Raw genomic sequence first — 13,167 nt, 5'->3', positions numbered from 1 at the left:
TGTCATTTTGAAAATTCATTGTGGTTGAGACTCCATATCTTAGCTATAAAGCTGGTGCCCTCAAATCTTAATTGAGTTTCATGTTTTCAAATAAACCTCTTCCCAAATTATAATATTTTAACATGGCCATGTTCATGATTGTCTTGGCTTGCCTTGTTCTTTGACCTAAACAATTGAGGTAGCCTTGTGGAATCAAAGGCCAGAATTTAATTTAAGCTAGAAGAATATGTAGTTTAATAATGCAACACTTTTACACAGGTGTCAGATTGCAAAAGCTATGTTCTCAATTACTCACTAGTTATAAAGGGCTTGGTACACAAATTAACATCATTAAATGCATTAAAGTAAGTGCTTCTACAGAGTGGCCATGATTATAATGGCAACTTTATTGGTAATTGATTACTAATTTATAGTTTGGCCCCCATATACAGTATAATATCTTTGGGACTGACTATACATATCAGTAAGCTTTGTGAATTAATGTTCCTACAGATGCTATTAATCAAGCTTGTTCATACAGTGCAATTTCAGGCACAGTGGTGACAAATTATAATGACAAAACGAGACTTTAATTTTATAAATACTTATGCTTGAGTTCCTGGCATGCCAGTGCCTGTCCTTAAGTAAATCTGTATAAACTCTTGAATTATGGTTTCAGTCCAAAAATAATGTCCAGAAGCACCATGAATTGAAACTACTACAGAAGATGCAGTTTTTAAGTTAGAGCCTTGTAGGAACTTCCCTTTGGGAAGAGACTTTCTGAATAAATTCGGCCATATAAAGTGGGGCTTAGTTGCATCTCTATTTCTGGCAGTAGTGTTGATTTCTGTCCACCATAATGTTTTCAGAATGAATGTTTAAAATTAATGCTAAGCTACAGTCAAGGAGGGACAAATAGCCCTTGTGAATACAGATATGGATTCCAGAAGCAGCAAGAAGAGGCCTGTGGTGGCAGGCAAGCTGGGAAGGAGTTGTGTTGGTGTACATGAGACAGCAAAATTGAACGTTCTGATATTTTTCAGAAGCTTCTCTTTCTAAAAGGTGCAAGTGGTATAACAACATGGTATTGTACATTAGAAAACTGGCATATTTCAATAGGGAAGTATAGATTGTAATAGGGTATTTATTGACTGAGTTCCAAGAATGGCACTCCTATGGAACAATAAACAACTAAAACAAACAAGACTGCTTGTCCAGCTTCAGGAGTAAGGATGCTACTTTCTGTCTCTTGACAGGCTATGAACATGCTACTTGACATAGCTTGTCTCTTGACAGGCTATGACAGGCTACTTTCTGTCTCTTGACAGGCTATGAACATCTGTGAATTCTACACTTAGAAGGGACTGCTTCTCTAACAAATAGAAAAGAAAGGAAATCTTTATGTTGTTTGCATCTTTATGGAGAGAAGATTGGACTGAAGGGTTGTCTTTTATTGTGGGTTGAAGACCAAGAGCCTGTTGCAAACTGCCAAATTAAGCAGTGTATTACTTTCTCCTACATGTGTAGATTGGTCATGAGCAATGATACTGAGTTTGTCAGCTTTTCAAGAGTAGATCTGGAGCCTTTCTCTGATGCCTTTCTTACACCTTTACTCTCTGAAAAAAAGGCATCAGGGAAAATAGTGTAAAAGTATAAGAATCCTTCAGCAGTCACTGGTACATCTCAAGTTTTCCAGTTCCCTTTTGTTCTGAACCTGTCTCTCCTGCAGAAATCATATTTGGTTCCTCACAAAGAAAGGTAGAGCCAGGGTTGCAAGTGAATGGGCTTCCACAGGAACAGCTACATCTGCAGTTGAGTCCACAGGGGTTCCAGGATATTCTCTTCCAGTAGCTCCTATCTGATTTTGTTCAAAGAGAGGCCTGAAGCTGAAGTTCAAAGGCTGGATGGTAGGAACACTGTTGTAGCTTCTCCTTTCCCATCCAGAAAGTGCACAAGGCTGGGGAAAAGCCATAATCCCATGCACAGTTAACATGGGAGTGGAGTCCCAGTTAAAGGGACTTGAGCAAACATGCTGTAACCAAGTCCCTCCCTTATAGTCTCCTATTCAGACTGATGCATGTGCTGTTCATTACAGGCTTCACATTCACAAATGCAACACTGACATTTTTATGAGGACTGTGATAAGGAATTTGCGCTACCTTGTGAAGGCTGCCTGAAGGAACCTTTCTGCAATTTTCAGCATTGTGTCCCGTCTGCAAAAAGCAAGAGGCTGCAGTACAGCAGTAGTTCCCTTGTGTATAGAATGTCCCAAGTTTTATTCCATGGTATCTCCAATTAGAGGAGCTTGGATAACAGAATCGGGAACAGTCTTCTGCTGAGGTTGTTTAGAAAGCTGCTGCCTGTGTAGACAATACTGGGTTAGATGGTCTGTATAAGATAGCAATTTCATATGCCACACTAAAAGCAGAATAGCTGTATATATGATAGGGTCTTTACAATTGTGCATACTGTCTTAACAACCCAGATCATACTCAGAGAAGTGTTATTGCATGAGGAAGTGCTGCCCTCTGTTGAAAACCAGTAGAACTGCATGATTTGCAGCAGTGAGCATGAAATGGAATAGAGCTGAATAGTTGAGATACAGTTCCTACAGTTGCTTATGGTGTAAGGGACAGAATGAGGAAACAACAAATGGGTTTGCATCTTCTGCTTCCTATCACACGATTGCTGGAAATAAATAAATAGACCTCAAAGCGTAATGCGGGTTGAATCTCTGGTAACCTAGAATGTGGCATCTAAATATATAAAACGGGAGCCTCATAGTCTTAACTTGCTGTGGATCTGGAAAGAATAGTCAACAATTGTATTAAAAGGCTCTGAACAAATAAAGGGGATTCTGTTCCCCATTGTATAAACTATTTCCTGTTCTGCAATTCCCCTCAAGGCTCATGGACCACGGAAATGCTTCTCTATTGTAGTGGTCTATTTACAGTTCATTGGATAGAAAAAGGAACAACCCTGTACCATAGAAGCCCTGTCCCTAGAGACCTTACTCTACATCCTATCTTAGCAAGCCTCTAGGCAGGGCTCAGCACCAGTTGAAGGTCCGTCCCACCATGGCAAAGAAGTTTTCATTGTGCTCACTGAAATATGTGCAGAGTTGTTCCAGCAGTAGTTCATCTATAGCAGGATGAGGTCGTCCTTTAGATTGATCCAGGCAGTGCTGATGCCCTCTGGCCTGCAGGCAGTAGAAGCCCTTAGTTTGGTTGAAGTAAAAGTTGTCTGGGCCTAGGTAAGGCTCCAGTCCTAAGAAGCGTTCTACTTGGCTCATTTCTGAGAGTGGCTCCCGGATCAGGCCACCTCCATCCACGACATGAATCTGGGTCCTGGGAAAGAATTCTAGCCATCGAGCCAGGTGCAGAGCATAGAGACTCCGCTGCATGGCCTTGTATCTGGTGTTGAGTTCCCGGCCATTCTTCAAGAGAATCTGCTCCAAGGACTGATAGGGCTTGTGCTGTGCCTTGCGGTTGTGCAGGATCTGAGTGTAATCGGACACCAGCCTTTCTACAGGATCCCGGACAATAAGCAGGAGCTTCACAGAGCTGTCCATAGCATGGATCCTTTCTGGAGCCTTTAAGGAAGAGAAATAGCCAGGTGTCTTTTCTATAGTGACTTGACCAGAGTGTGAAATTGGCATCTGCTGGCTGTACCAACTCAACCCCTTGTTGTAATTCTCATCCAGGTTAAAGAAATGCATTTCTGAATTGGCAACTGCTACTTGGGGATGTAGACTCAGCATCTCTAGTAGGGCTCTCGTGCCTCCTTTCCGTACCCCTATAATTATACTCTGCGGTAGTCGTTGCTTCCAAGCTTCACTCGAGAATTGAGTGGTGTTTCCTTTCCACTGAGTCTCCCAGTCATGGTGGCTCCTTGGTTCCTCTTCCATTTGAATTCCACATGTCTTTAGAAGCAAGAGAAGCAGGCAGGCCTTTCCCATCTCTGACACTGTCTTGAGATGGGAAGTGATTGAATATGTGCTGCAATGGATTAGGGGTTGCTCCTCTAGTTCAGATGTTCCATCTCTGTGCTTGTTTACAAGAAGACCGTGTCACTCTTCTGGATGTGGAGGACTTTTATAGAGCAGATTCTTCCTTGACTGGCCAGAGACTCTTGGGGCTTTCCATTTTGGTATTGCAAGGAGGTCCTGGCAGAAGAGCATCCATTTACCAACAGCCTAGCTCATAGCAGCTGTACCTGGGGAAAAGGAGAGAAGAATATTGTGAATAGCTACCAGTTTGTTGATCCTCCAAGGTTCCACAGAGGCAGAGAAATTGTTACAGCTGATTTGGAATGACGGATCTAGAGTGGTACCTGAAGCCAAGGACTGATGGCTATTGATGTAGTCTTGAACGTTCCCCTAATCTCATTGCTTTGGAAATTAATGCATTGTATAATTTACTGGATTTTTAAAATCTCTATATTAGTTATAATTATCAAATAGAATAGTGTGCCAGTTAGAACAATACAAACTGCTGTGTCAGGAAAATAAACAGATAAGATCACTTTTTAAAAGCCAGCCATACATCTAAAAATAGCAGTATACATACAAAAGGTCTCAGTGCAGGGACTAAAAACCTATCCAATTCCAAACCGGTTTTCACAAGCTATGCAAAAGGCTCACATCATCCTCACTGCAGTGAAGCAAGGCCCCACCAGCTGATCTCAGATCCCAGGGAGGTTCACATGACAACAGGTGACCCATCAAATACATTGGGCCCAAGCTGTTCAGCTTTAGAGAGGACTTTGAAATGGACTCAAAAGCTGCCTTGAGAGCCTGGGTACATACTGTACTTTTAGCTTCCCTAGGCAAGACTGGTAAGAATCCTGGCCATTGACATTTGGAGTAGTCCTAGCCCATCTTCAAAGGCAGCCCTTTTATGCTACCATACAGGGGGCTAATCCTTTAACCACCACTCATGTGACTGTGGCCAGGTCAACTTTTTCCATGAATGTTGAAGTTGGCAAACCAGTCTAATTGCTAGAAGGCACTCCTGGCCAGCTGCTTATCCACTGATAAAAATGAATCTAGGAATACACCCAAATTATGAATTTAGCCACATCAGAAAAGGTTATACACCAACTTGTGACCCACCCTGAACCTGCTTGCGGGAAAGGGGGGATATAAATCCAATAAATAAAATAAAAATAAACTATGGAACTGGATTTTCCCAAACCCAAAGTACATCAGTCTTGTCTGGATTAAGTTATTCATCTACATCCAGGATCGGACTGACTCCAAGCACCAGTTCAGTTCAGGTTTCTTCTGCTTCCCTGTAATTAGATGAAAAGGAAAGAGTTGGGTGTTAGTAGCACATTGATGATTCTCCAGATCTTCTGATAACCTTTAGTGATATCAGGCAAATGTTACACAGCACAAGATATGACAGGGGACACTATGGCACCCCACAGTGACCAACAGTGATCTCCCAGCTCCCTCTTCTGAGACTCGCTTGCTAGAAAAGAACCAGGCCACTATGATTCCCAACTCCATCTTGGCCAGGTAGCTGCTGGTGACCAGCATCAGTTGCTGAAAAGTTGTGGATCCAGAGATAAATCCCATACATGTTTGCCATGCCTTTTCTCGCATTTGGGTGGGGCCTTATGTTGAATCTTGCAGCTGACCCTGGAAAATTGTTTTCACACTCCTGCAAACAAATATGTATATGAATCACAATCCATAGAGGTGCACACAGAACAAAGGCAGTGCAGGTAGAAAATGTATGTATGTATGTATGTATGTATGTATGTATGTATGTGAAGGAAAATTGTATCACTGTGTTTTCCTTGTTTGGTTTTTTTTTAATTGTCTGTTACCTCTGGGTCAGGCTTTGGGTATATGAATGAATGAACAGATGAAGGGAGGGTCATTCACTGATAATTCTGCATACTTGGGGGCAGTCATAGATTAAAGGTTAAGAACCACTGCACTAGTTAATGATGCAGTCTGGACTGATGCACCCAACGTGCATAGTGTAATGGTTTAAACAGGGTGCATGATCCAACCAAAATTCAGCACATTTTAGTACTTCCAAGCCAGGAAATGAAGCATATAATTCATAAAGCTGTTAAGCACACAGCATTTGTGCCCTGGGATTCTGAATCTGGAGGGGCTTTGCTCTTCTTTTTCTGATTTTTTTTCTGCCCATGGGTGCAACTGCAGCATATAGCCAATTGCGCCTACAGCCAAGGTGATATGCGTGTCACAAGGCAACAGTTAGTATATGGAGATCTTTGCTATATGTTTCCATCATTTTAGTTTTGAGAGTAGGATTTGAGTGATGGAAGGGCAGAATCTGGACTGAGTGCAGCAAAGGAACAAAGTAGGAAATGCAGTGCTCCTAGTGTCTTGCACAGGCAATCCTTACCCTACATGGAGCAATTCAACAAGCCTGGTTATTGCACAACCTTGTTAATTTCAGATGAAGGGATGTTTACCCAAGGTCAGCAATGGAGTTTGGTGGACACATAACTGGTGTCTCATTGGTCCTTGCTGCAGCTGGGTGGCACCCTCTGCTGTTCTTCCAGAGAGGAGGGTAGTTGCAGGGGAGACAGTGTAGCCGTGGTGACACCACCCACTCAGGCCCTGCAGACTTCCTGGAGTAGCTGCGGCAAGATGATCCCATTTGAGTTGGGAATCTGCATGAAATTCATAAGTGGGCACCATCTCAGGGACCCCTCCCCCACAAACTTTGTGCAAAAAGAGGATGTTTCTGGATTGAAATTAAGAGGCAGGATATTTTGACACACACACACCCTTTGCTAGCCCTAATTTGTATGCCAAATTTGCTGCCAAATTTACCCCACCTTATCCTCAGCCCAGCATCGCAAATAATGTACAAACAGAAGATCTAGGTTAGGTTGCTGTGAGTTGATCCAGTGATAATGCCCCCGCCCCTTATTAATGCCCTTTTCCTTTCCTTCCTGCTAAATGAGACTCCAGAGGCTGAAACGCAGAATTCTTGCTGTGTATGTCTGACTCTACTCCTCTCTAGGGGCCGGCGTGGCGTCACTCAGTGCCACACTGCTGCTCTAAACAGTTTGACAAACTCCACTGCAATTCTTCAGGGGCCTTTACATTTCCATGGTCATGCTTTCCACAAGTTCCGGCAAATTTCACACTGCAGCTGCTGAGATACAGGCGAGGGGGATCGAGACTTCCAGGGCTTTTCTCAAAGTAATACAGAATTACAATCCAGACACTAATTGCTGCGGAGAACAATCCACCTGGAAAATGCAGCTCCTATTTATTTCAATGGAGCTTAAAGGGGAGCACTTCCCCTGTAAATTGTGCCCTTGAGTCATATCTGGCCACCCCCGCCCTCCTTCTGCTACCCCTAGCACATCCGTAGGCCAAGGCGGCCTCCTCACTTTGCTTCATGGCCAGGCCACCTCTAGCTGCCGGAGCCTGTGTCAGCGCAACTGCGCTTCCTGTCATAACCTGCCATTTGGCACCTGGCCTGGGCTGGGGGTACCAAGGCTGAGCTGCTGGTGGGGTTAGGCATTTGCTGGAAGTTGTTTTAATTAAGACCTGCTTTGCTCTAATGAGATCCATCCCTCTGGGGCTGGGCATGGTTGCCACTTCCTAACACTTGCTAATGATGGAGTATGACATGTTTGGGGGTCCCAGGGGTAGGGAGCAGGAGTACAGGCTGTCACCCAGGTAACAGGCACTGCAGGGGGCACAGGAGAGGCATAGCATAGAAGCATCGTGCTCTAACCATTAGGCACTGCCAGGTCCTGACAAAATAAAATAAAAATTAAGATTTGTGGGTGAGGATTTTCAGGAGGAGTATAGTCTTGATGGACAGGGAGGAAAAAGCTGTCAGGCAAAATCATTAGAATGGCAGGAGTTCTGAAGCCCGTGCAATGTAGCTGGAAAAGGGAGAAGGGTGGCTGGTTGCGAAAGAGGACAAGAGTTCATTTGCTTCTCAGAGCTGCATTGAATTTCAGCAGGAGTTCCATGACAAACTTGAACTTGCCAACATTCTGTCCCTTACAAACCCTTTAAAAGCAAAAAAGCCCCATCCGTCTACACATCGGATCATCCTGAAGAGCCAGAAGAAAAGATAGAGCTCTATGGTAAAACTGGGATAGGTCATCCAGCAGCCGGGGAGCCCACTCCGGCCTTTGAGTGCTTCCTGCCTGGTCTTCAGCGCAGCTCCCCAACCCAAGAACGAAAATGTTTTTTTCTCTCTCTGTTTCATGCGCCACCACTACTCTTGAAGCACTGGCATCTATCAGCTGACAACTCTGAACTCTGCCCCTTCTCAGTGGCTCACGCCTGAATAGGAGGAGTGAAGACCCAGCAAATTGGAGTGAATAACCTGCGTAGGGGCCCAGGTGAGCTCAATCACATCAGATCTCAGAAGACAAGCAGAGTCAACCCTTGTTAGTACGTGGATGGGAGACCACCAAGCAAGTCCACAGTGGTTACACAGAGGCAGGCAATGGCAAACCACCTCTGTTTGTCTCTTGCTTTGAAACTATATGGGCTTGTCATGAGATGACTGTGACTCGACAGCACTTCACACACACAATGGTGCGGGTGCCATGCATTGAGAACCCTGCCCTGCCCAAGCCTCTGCCCCTGTTCACATGGGGATAAGAGCTTAAAGAGCCCATTGCTCAAACTTTGGCTCAAGGGTATGGAAAGGCCATGAACAGAACAGACAAATCTTTTTACAAACCTGAGGAAAGCCTCTGATTTGCAGAAAAATCTGAAATACTACGTTTAACCTCCAGGTGATGACTGGAGATCTTCTGGAATTACAACTGATCTCCAGGCAACGGAGATCAGTTCCCTGGAGAAATTGGCTGCTCTGAAGGGTGGACTCTTTGGCAGTATATCCCACTAAGGTCACTCCTCTTCTCAAACCCTGCCCACTCCAGGCTCCACCTCCAAAATCTCCAGGAATTTTCCTACCCACAGCTGGCAATCTAAAACACACACACATTGGTTGGGGGCTAAAAAAAAACCCAATAATAGAAGCTGTGACTTGCATATAGCTTTAAGAAACAAATGCCCTCTCAGGGGCCACTGTACCTATATTGCCAGCCTTCAAGCCTTGGTTTCTGTCTTTCAGTAAAAGGGGGTGGGGAAGGGCCCTCTCCAGGGCTGTTTTGACCTTTGAGGGAAGACTCATGACAGCCAGGCCTGCCACTTACTTGGCACTACACAACTTGCATTCCTCCCCCAAATACTCAACCCTAGACTGGGACCTGGGAGATCCAGTTTCAAATCTCTACTCTGCCGTGTAAGCTTGCTGGGTGACCTTGGGCCAGTCACACACTTTCATCCTAACCTACCTCACAGGGTTGTTGTGAAGATAAAACGGAGATGCTTTGGGTCTCCATTGTGTAGAAAGGGTATACATGACATAAATAAATAGTAAATATAGCTGAAGATGGGGGGGCAGAGAAAAGGTAGGTTGGTGGGCGGGTGGGAAGGAGAGAAGGAAGCAGGGAAAGGGGAAAGGATATGGGGAATGCCAGGAGAGTAAGAGGAAATAATGTGGGGAGGAAGATACGAGGGAAAGTGAGGTGCCCCTTGTGAGTAGCCCAGAGAGCAACTGGGCCTGGTGGCCAGCACTGTACAAGTCAGCCGACGTTTTCCTGGCTGCCAAGGGGAGGGAAGGAGGGAAAGGTGAAGACGGGGTGAGGGAGAGCTAAAGGTAGGTTGGACGGTGGGTGGGAACTACAGAGGAAAGCAGGAAAAGGAAAATTAGGTGTCCCCTGCTTGTACATTCCTAATTCTGGGAAAACTGAAAACAGGGGAGTAGGTGCACTACTTTATCATGCAAGCATCAGTTTCAACCCTGTCAAAAAATCTCTGGGCGTGAACCAGCCAAAGTTAAGCACTTAAGTACCACTGAGTTCAATGGGAGAGGACCAAGCATGTACCACCAGGCTGTTGCACAGCATCTGTTCAGCTCAATTAAATGTGCAGGAAAATTTCCCAGTGGATCATGCCCTAATGGGATGAGGGAAAATACCTTTTGGCTTTTCTGCCTCGGTCACCTACTTCTTGCACCAGCCATTTTTCCAGTGCCTTTCACGCCTGCTTTGTCTACAGATGTCAGGAGGTGACCTTTTTTCCTTTACCCCAGAAAAACCTTTCTGCAGATCAAGCAGATGTTAAAGCAGAGCAGCAAATCAGGGCATTTTTTCCAGGTATGTTGGCCTTCTATAGGCAACCAAATACACTGACCCAGCAATGAGCTGCAGATTTACAAACACATCCTAGAAGTCTTTCCCCATGTAACTTTTTAAAACCAGACATAAGAGTTTTATTTGGGATGCTGAACTAGGGAACAAGAATTACTCTGCTTGGTGGGACAGCAGAGGGGCAGGAATTGCTGAGGCCTTTGCAATTATTGTAGGGATGGGGACAAAGATGGACCTTAATTTTCTATCCTCATCTCTATTTTAAGCGTGACTGTTCGATTTCTCAGCTAGTTCCTCTGTGCTCTGAGATATGCTTTCATTACCAGGAATTAGAATTATTATTTTCTAGAGTTCCTAAGCAACCAGGTGCATACATGACTTTATTTACTTTATATCTCATTTTTCTCCCTGATTGGGGCCCCAAAACGTCTTTTCCTCGTTCCTCTACTTAATCCTCACAACCACCACCTTGTAAGGGTAGGTAAGCTGAGAGATTGTGATGGGCCCAAAGTCACCGGCAGGCTTACATGACTGACCTAGTCATCCAAGATCCTAGTCTTTTTTTAAAAAATAAATAAATTTTTACTAATGTTTCAAAAGATCCTAGTCTGATGCTCTAACCGTTACTCCACACAATATATTTAACATCCAGCCCTTGTTTACAGATTTTAGAGATTAGACTTAGAAAAGGAGTGGAGAGGCGGGGAGGGGGGGGAAGAGGCAGAAGAGATGTGAGATCAATTAGATAAAGAAAAAATTAACAGCATTAAAATACACCATCTGAAAGGAGCCAGAGAGAGTCCAGGAAGGCAAGAATCCCAATGGTAATGAGCAACAAAGGAAAACAGATGTGGTCAGGGGACAGAGGATGTATGTCGAGTTTACAGAGGACATGTGGACAGATAAAGAAGAGAGTGAGTGAAGACCCAGGAAAGTCAATAGAAGTTTCAATACATGAAAATAAAAGGAATCAGCACAGACCCAACTTTCATCATACACCAGATGCCAAAAATCATGCCCACCTATAAATCAAGAGCTTCCATAGCAGACACAGTTCAGCTCCCACAAATGCAAACACTGAACTCTGCACATAGAAAGAGGCACTCAGGCACCACTCTGTGTTGATGCCTCCATGTCTACTACTTATGACTAAGAGAAACAAATTCAACTCCAAATCCTTACCTGTCAAAACACAGGACTCCAGAGTCAGAGAGAGTCTAGATCAGCCTCTACGCTTTCTCCAGCTGTTTTGCCTGGTGCCAGGCTCTTTGTACAGCTTCTCCTGCCCGCCCACAAGCACATGGTTCTCTGTAAGCAGTAATCCTTGTCCTGCCTTCTCTCTGTGGAGAGAGATTATTGCAGTCTTCAGGGGAAGGTGCTGGAGAGAACAACAAGGTACGAGATGGTCTGAGTCACCAAAGCACAAAGGGTGAAATGAGTGATTCCAGAAGAGTAAATTTGTCAGAGAGTGGGGAGAAGGATTGGATAGGTTAGTCAAAACCACAACCAAGACTGGATGGAGCCTGCACTGCAGAAATGGTGCTGTAGAGACCCACGGATTAGAAAGTCTTGAGTTCAAATCTCATCCAGCCACAACTCCGTAGGCACTTTTAGACAAGGATGAAGTTGGCACCCATTTCTCTGTTTGTAGTTCCTGGTTCTTTATTCTCTTGTCCCATCACAAATATCAGTGATTAAGCAATGCAGCCCAATGGGATTCCTGAGGGCATCCCACTTTGGAGTGCTGTGTCAAAAAGGGTGGGGTGGGGGAGACACTTTGCACTGGGCTTCAGTAAATGGCCCTTTGCTGGGCACACCGGCCTTCTTCCAGGGATGAATGTGCTGGTGGTCTGAAGCTTATTTTGGGCTGCAGAGCTGTTTCACTGTCGATAATATTTGTGGTTGGATTTGAGAGTAAAGGAACTGGAAGTGCAAAAAGTAAAAATAAAAAGGAACTGGGTATCATCCATTTTAGAAAAGACACAGATCTCATAATCTCAACATCCAGACTGCAGTACGTATTAGTTATGTTTTCATCCTGTCCCTCCTCCAAGAATAATCGTCTCAGGCATGGTCCCATCCTCAATTTTATCCTCACAACAACCTGGCTCGTGATCACCCATCGGAGCTTCAAGGCAGAGTGGGGATTTGGGCTGCAAGCTCCCTGTGCTTAGTCCAACAATACTCTACCACACACACTGGGTATTAGTTTAGGATGCAAATCGGATCTACCTTACAGGTCTCTTGTAAAAATGACTGCGATGGTGCATGTAAATAAAGAGGGGTCGTAAATAACATTAAAAAACACAGTGCTGCAGCAAACATACAAAACTAACCTGCGTTAAGAACTCCTGTAAGGGAATTTTCACTCCTCTATGCCCGCCTGCCTGATCAACTTGTAGGCTGACAAAGGAGAGTCAGGCTGCGTGCTAATGACCCCACAAGGAGACTGGTGCAGGAAATTTTCCAGTGGGTTTTGGCCCGTATTCATGGGGTGGGGGGTTGGAGTTGTCTTTGCCTTTTCTGCCTAGGGCACCAAATTGTCTTGGGAGACATAACATGAAGATGTTAGCACCAGGTTCAACCACAGTTCATAAGCTACTGACCTCAAATTCAACCTCCCAGAGGTGCGGACATTTCTGCAGAAGAGTGCTAAATAATTCAAGAAAAAAGGTTGTGAAACGCAGTGTCACAAGGACACAATTAGAGTATTCCCATGGAACCTTTGGCCCCTTACCCACTCCCGTATTTTCAGCTGGGTCTCCTGAGTATACTCATCTTCTTTTGGCCACCGCATAGGCTTTCATTATGCAGTTTGAGGTATTTACTCTCTCTAAAAACTGACCCTAGAGTCTAGGATATGCCAAGTGTTCTATTCCCAACAGGGGACAGCTATATGTTTCCAGGAAACCTACATACAGGTCAGGAAGGCATTGTTTAGTAGGTATTCAGAGCTATACTGCCCCACATGTTGAAGTTCTGCTTAGCTACAGTGGCCAAGTA

General features: G+C 44.6%; 1 protein-coding gene across 5 annotated transcripts; it reads right to left on the bottom strand.

Moving 5' to 3' along the window:
• Positions 1-118: 118 nt before the first annotated feature.
• On the bottom strand, positions 119-11,415 carry LOC129341866 (heparan sulfate glucosamine 3-O-sulfotransferase 1-like). 5 transcript variants are annotated; one of them, XM_054997220.1, is made up of 3 exons: positions 11,347-11,415; positions 5,093-5,271; positions 119-4,194 (listed from the first exon to the last, which is right to left on the bottom strand). In XM_054997220.1, exon 3 carries the CDS (start codon positions 3,935-3,937, stop codon positions 3,029-3,031), a length of 909 nt encoding a protein of 302 aa, XP_054853195.1. In that variant the 5' UTR covers positions 3,938-4,194; positions 5,093-5,271; positions 11,347-11,415; the 3' UTR covers positions 119-3,028. The 5 variants fall into 5 exon arrangements, with proteins under 5 accessions (XP_054853195.1, XP_054853196.1, XP_054853198.1 ...); XM_054997221.1 differs by having other exon boundaries at positions 5,184-5,271; XM_054997223.1 differs by lacking the exon at positions 5,093-5,271 and having other exon boundaries at positions 11,347-11,406.
• Between the last annotated feature and the right edge of the window lie 1,752 nt (positions 11,416-13,167).

Source organism: Eublepharis macularius, chromosome 14 (genome assembly GCF_028583425.1).
Source record: "Eublepharis macularius isolate TG4126 chromosome 14, MPM_Emac_v1.0, whole genome shotgun sequence".
NCBI lineage: Eukaryota > Metazoa > Chordata > Lepidosauria > Squamata > Eublepharidae > Eublepharis > Eublepharis macularius.
Note: the sequence above shows the minus strand (reverse complement) of the source record. Positions and strands in the feature narration are given on the sequence as shown.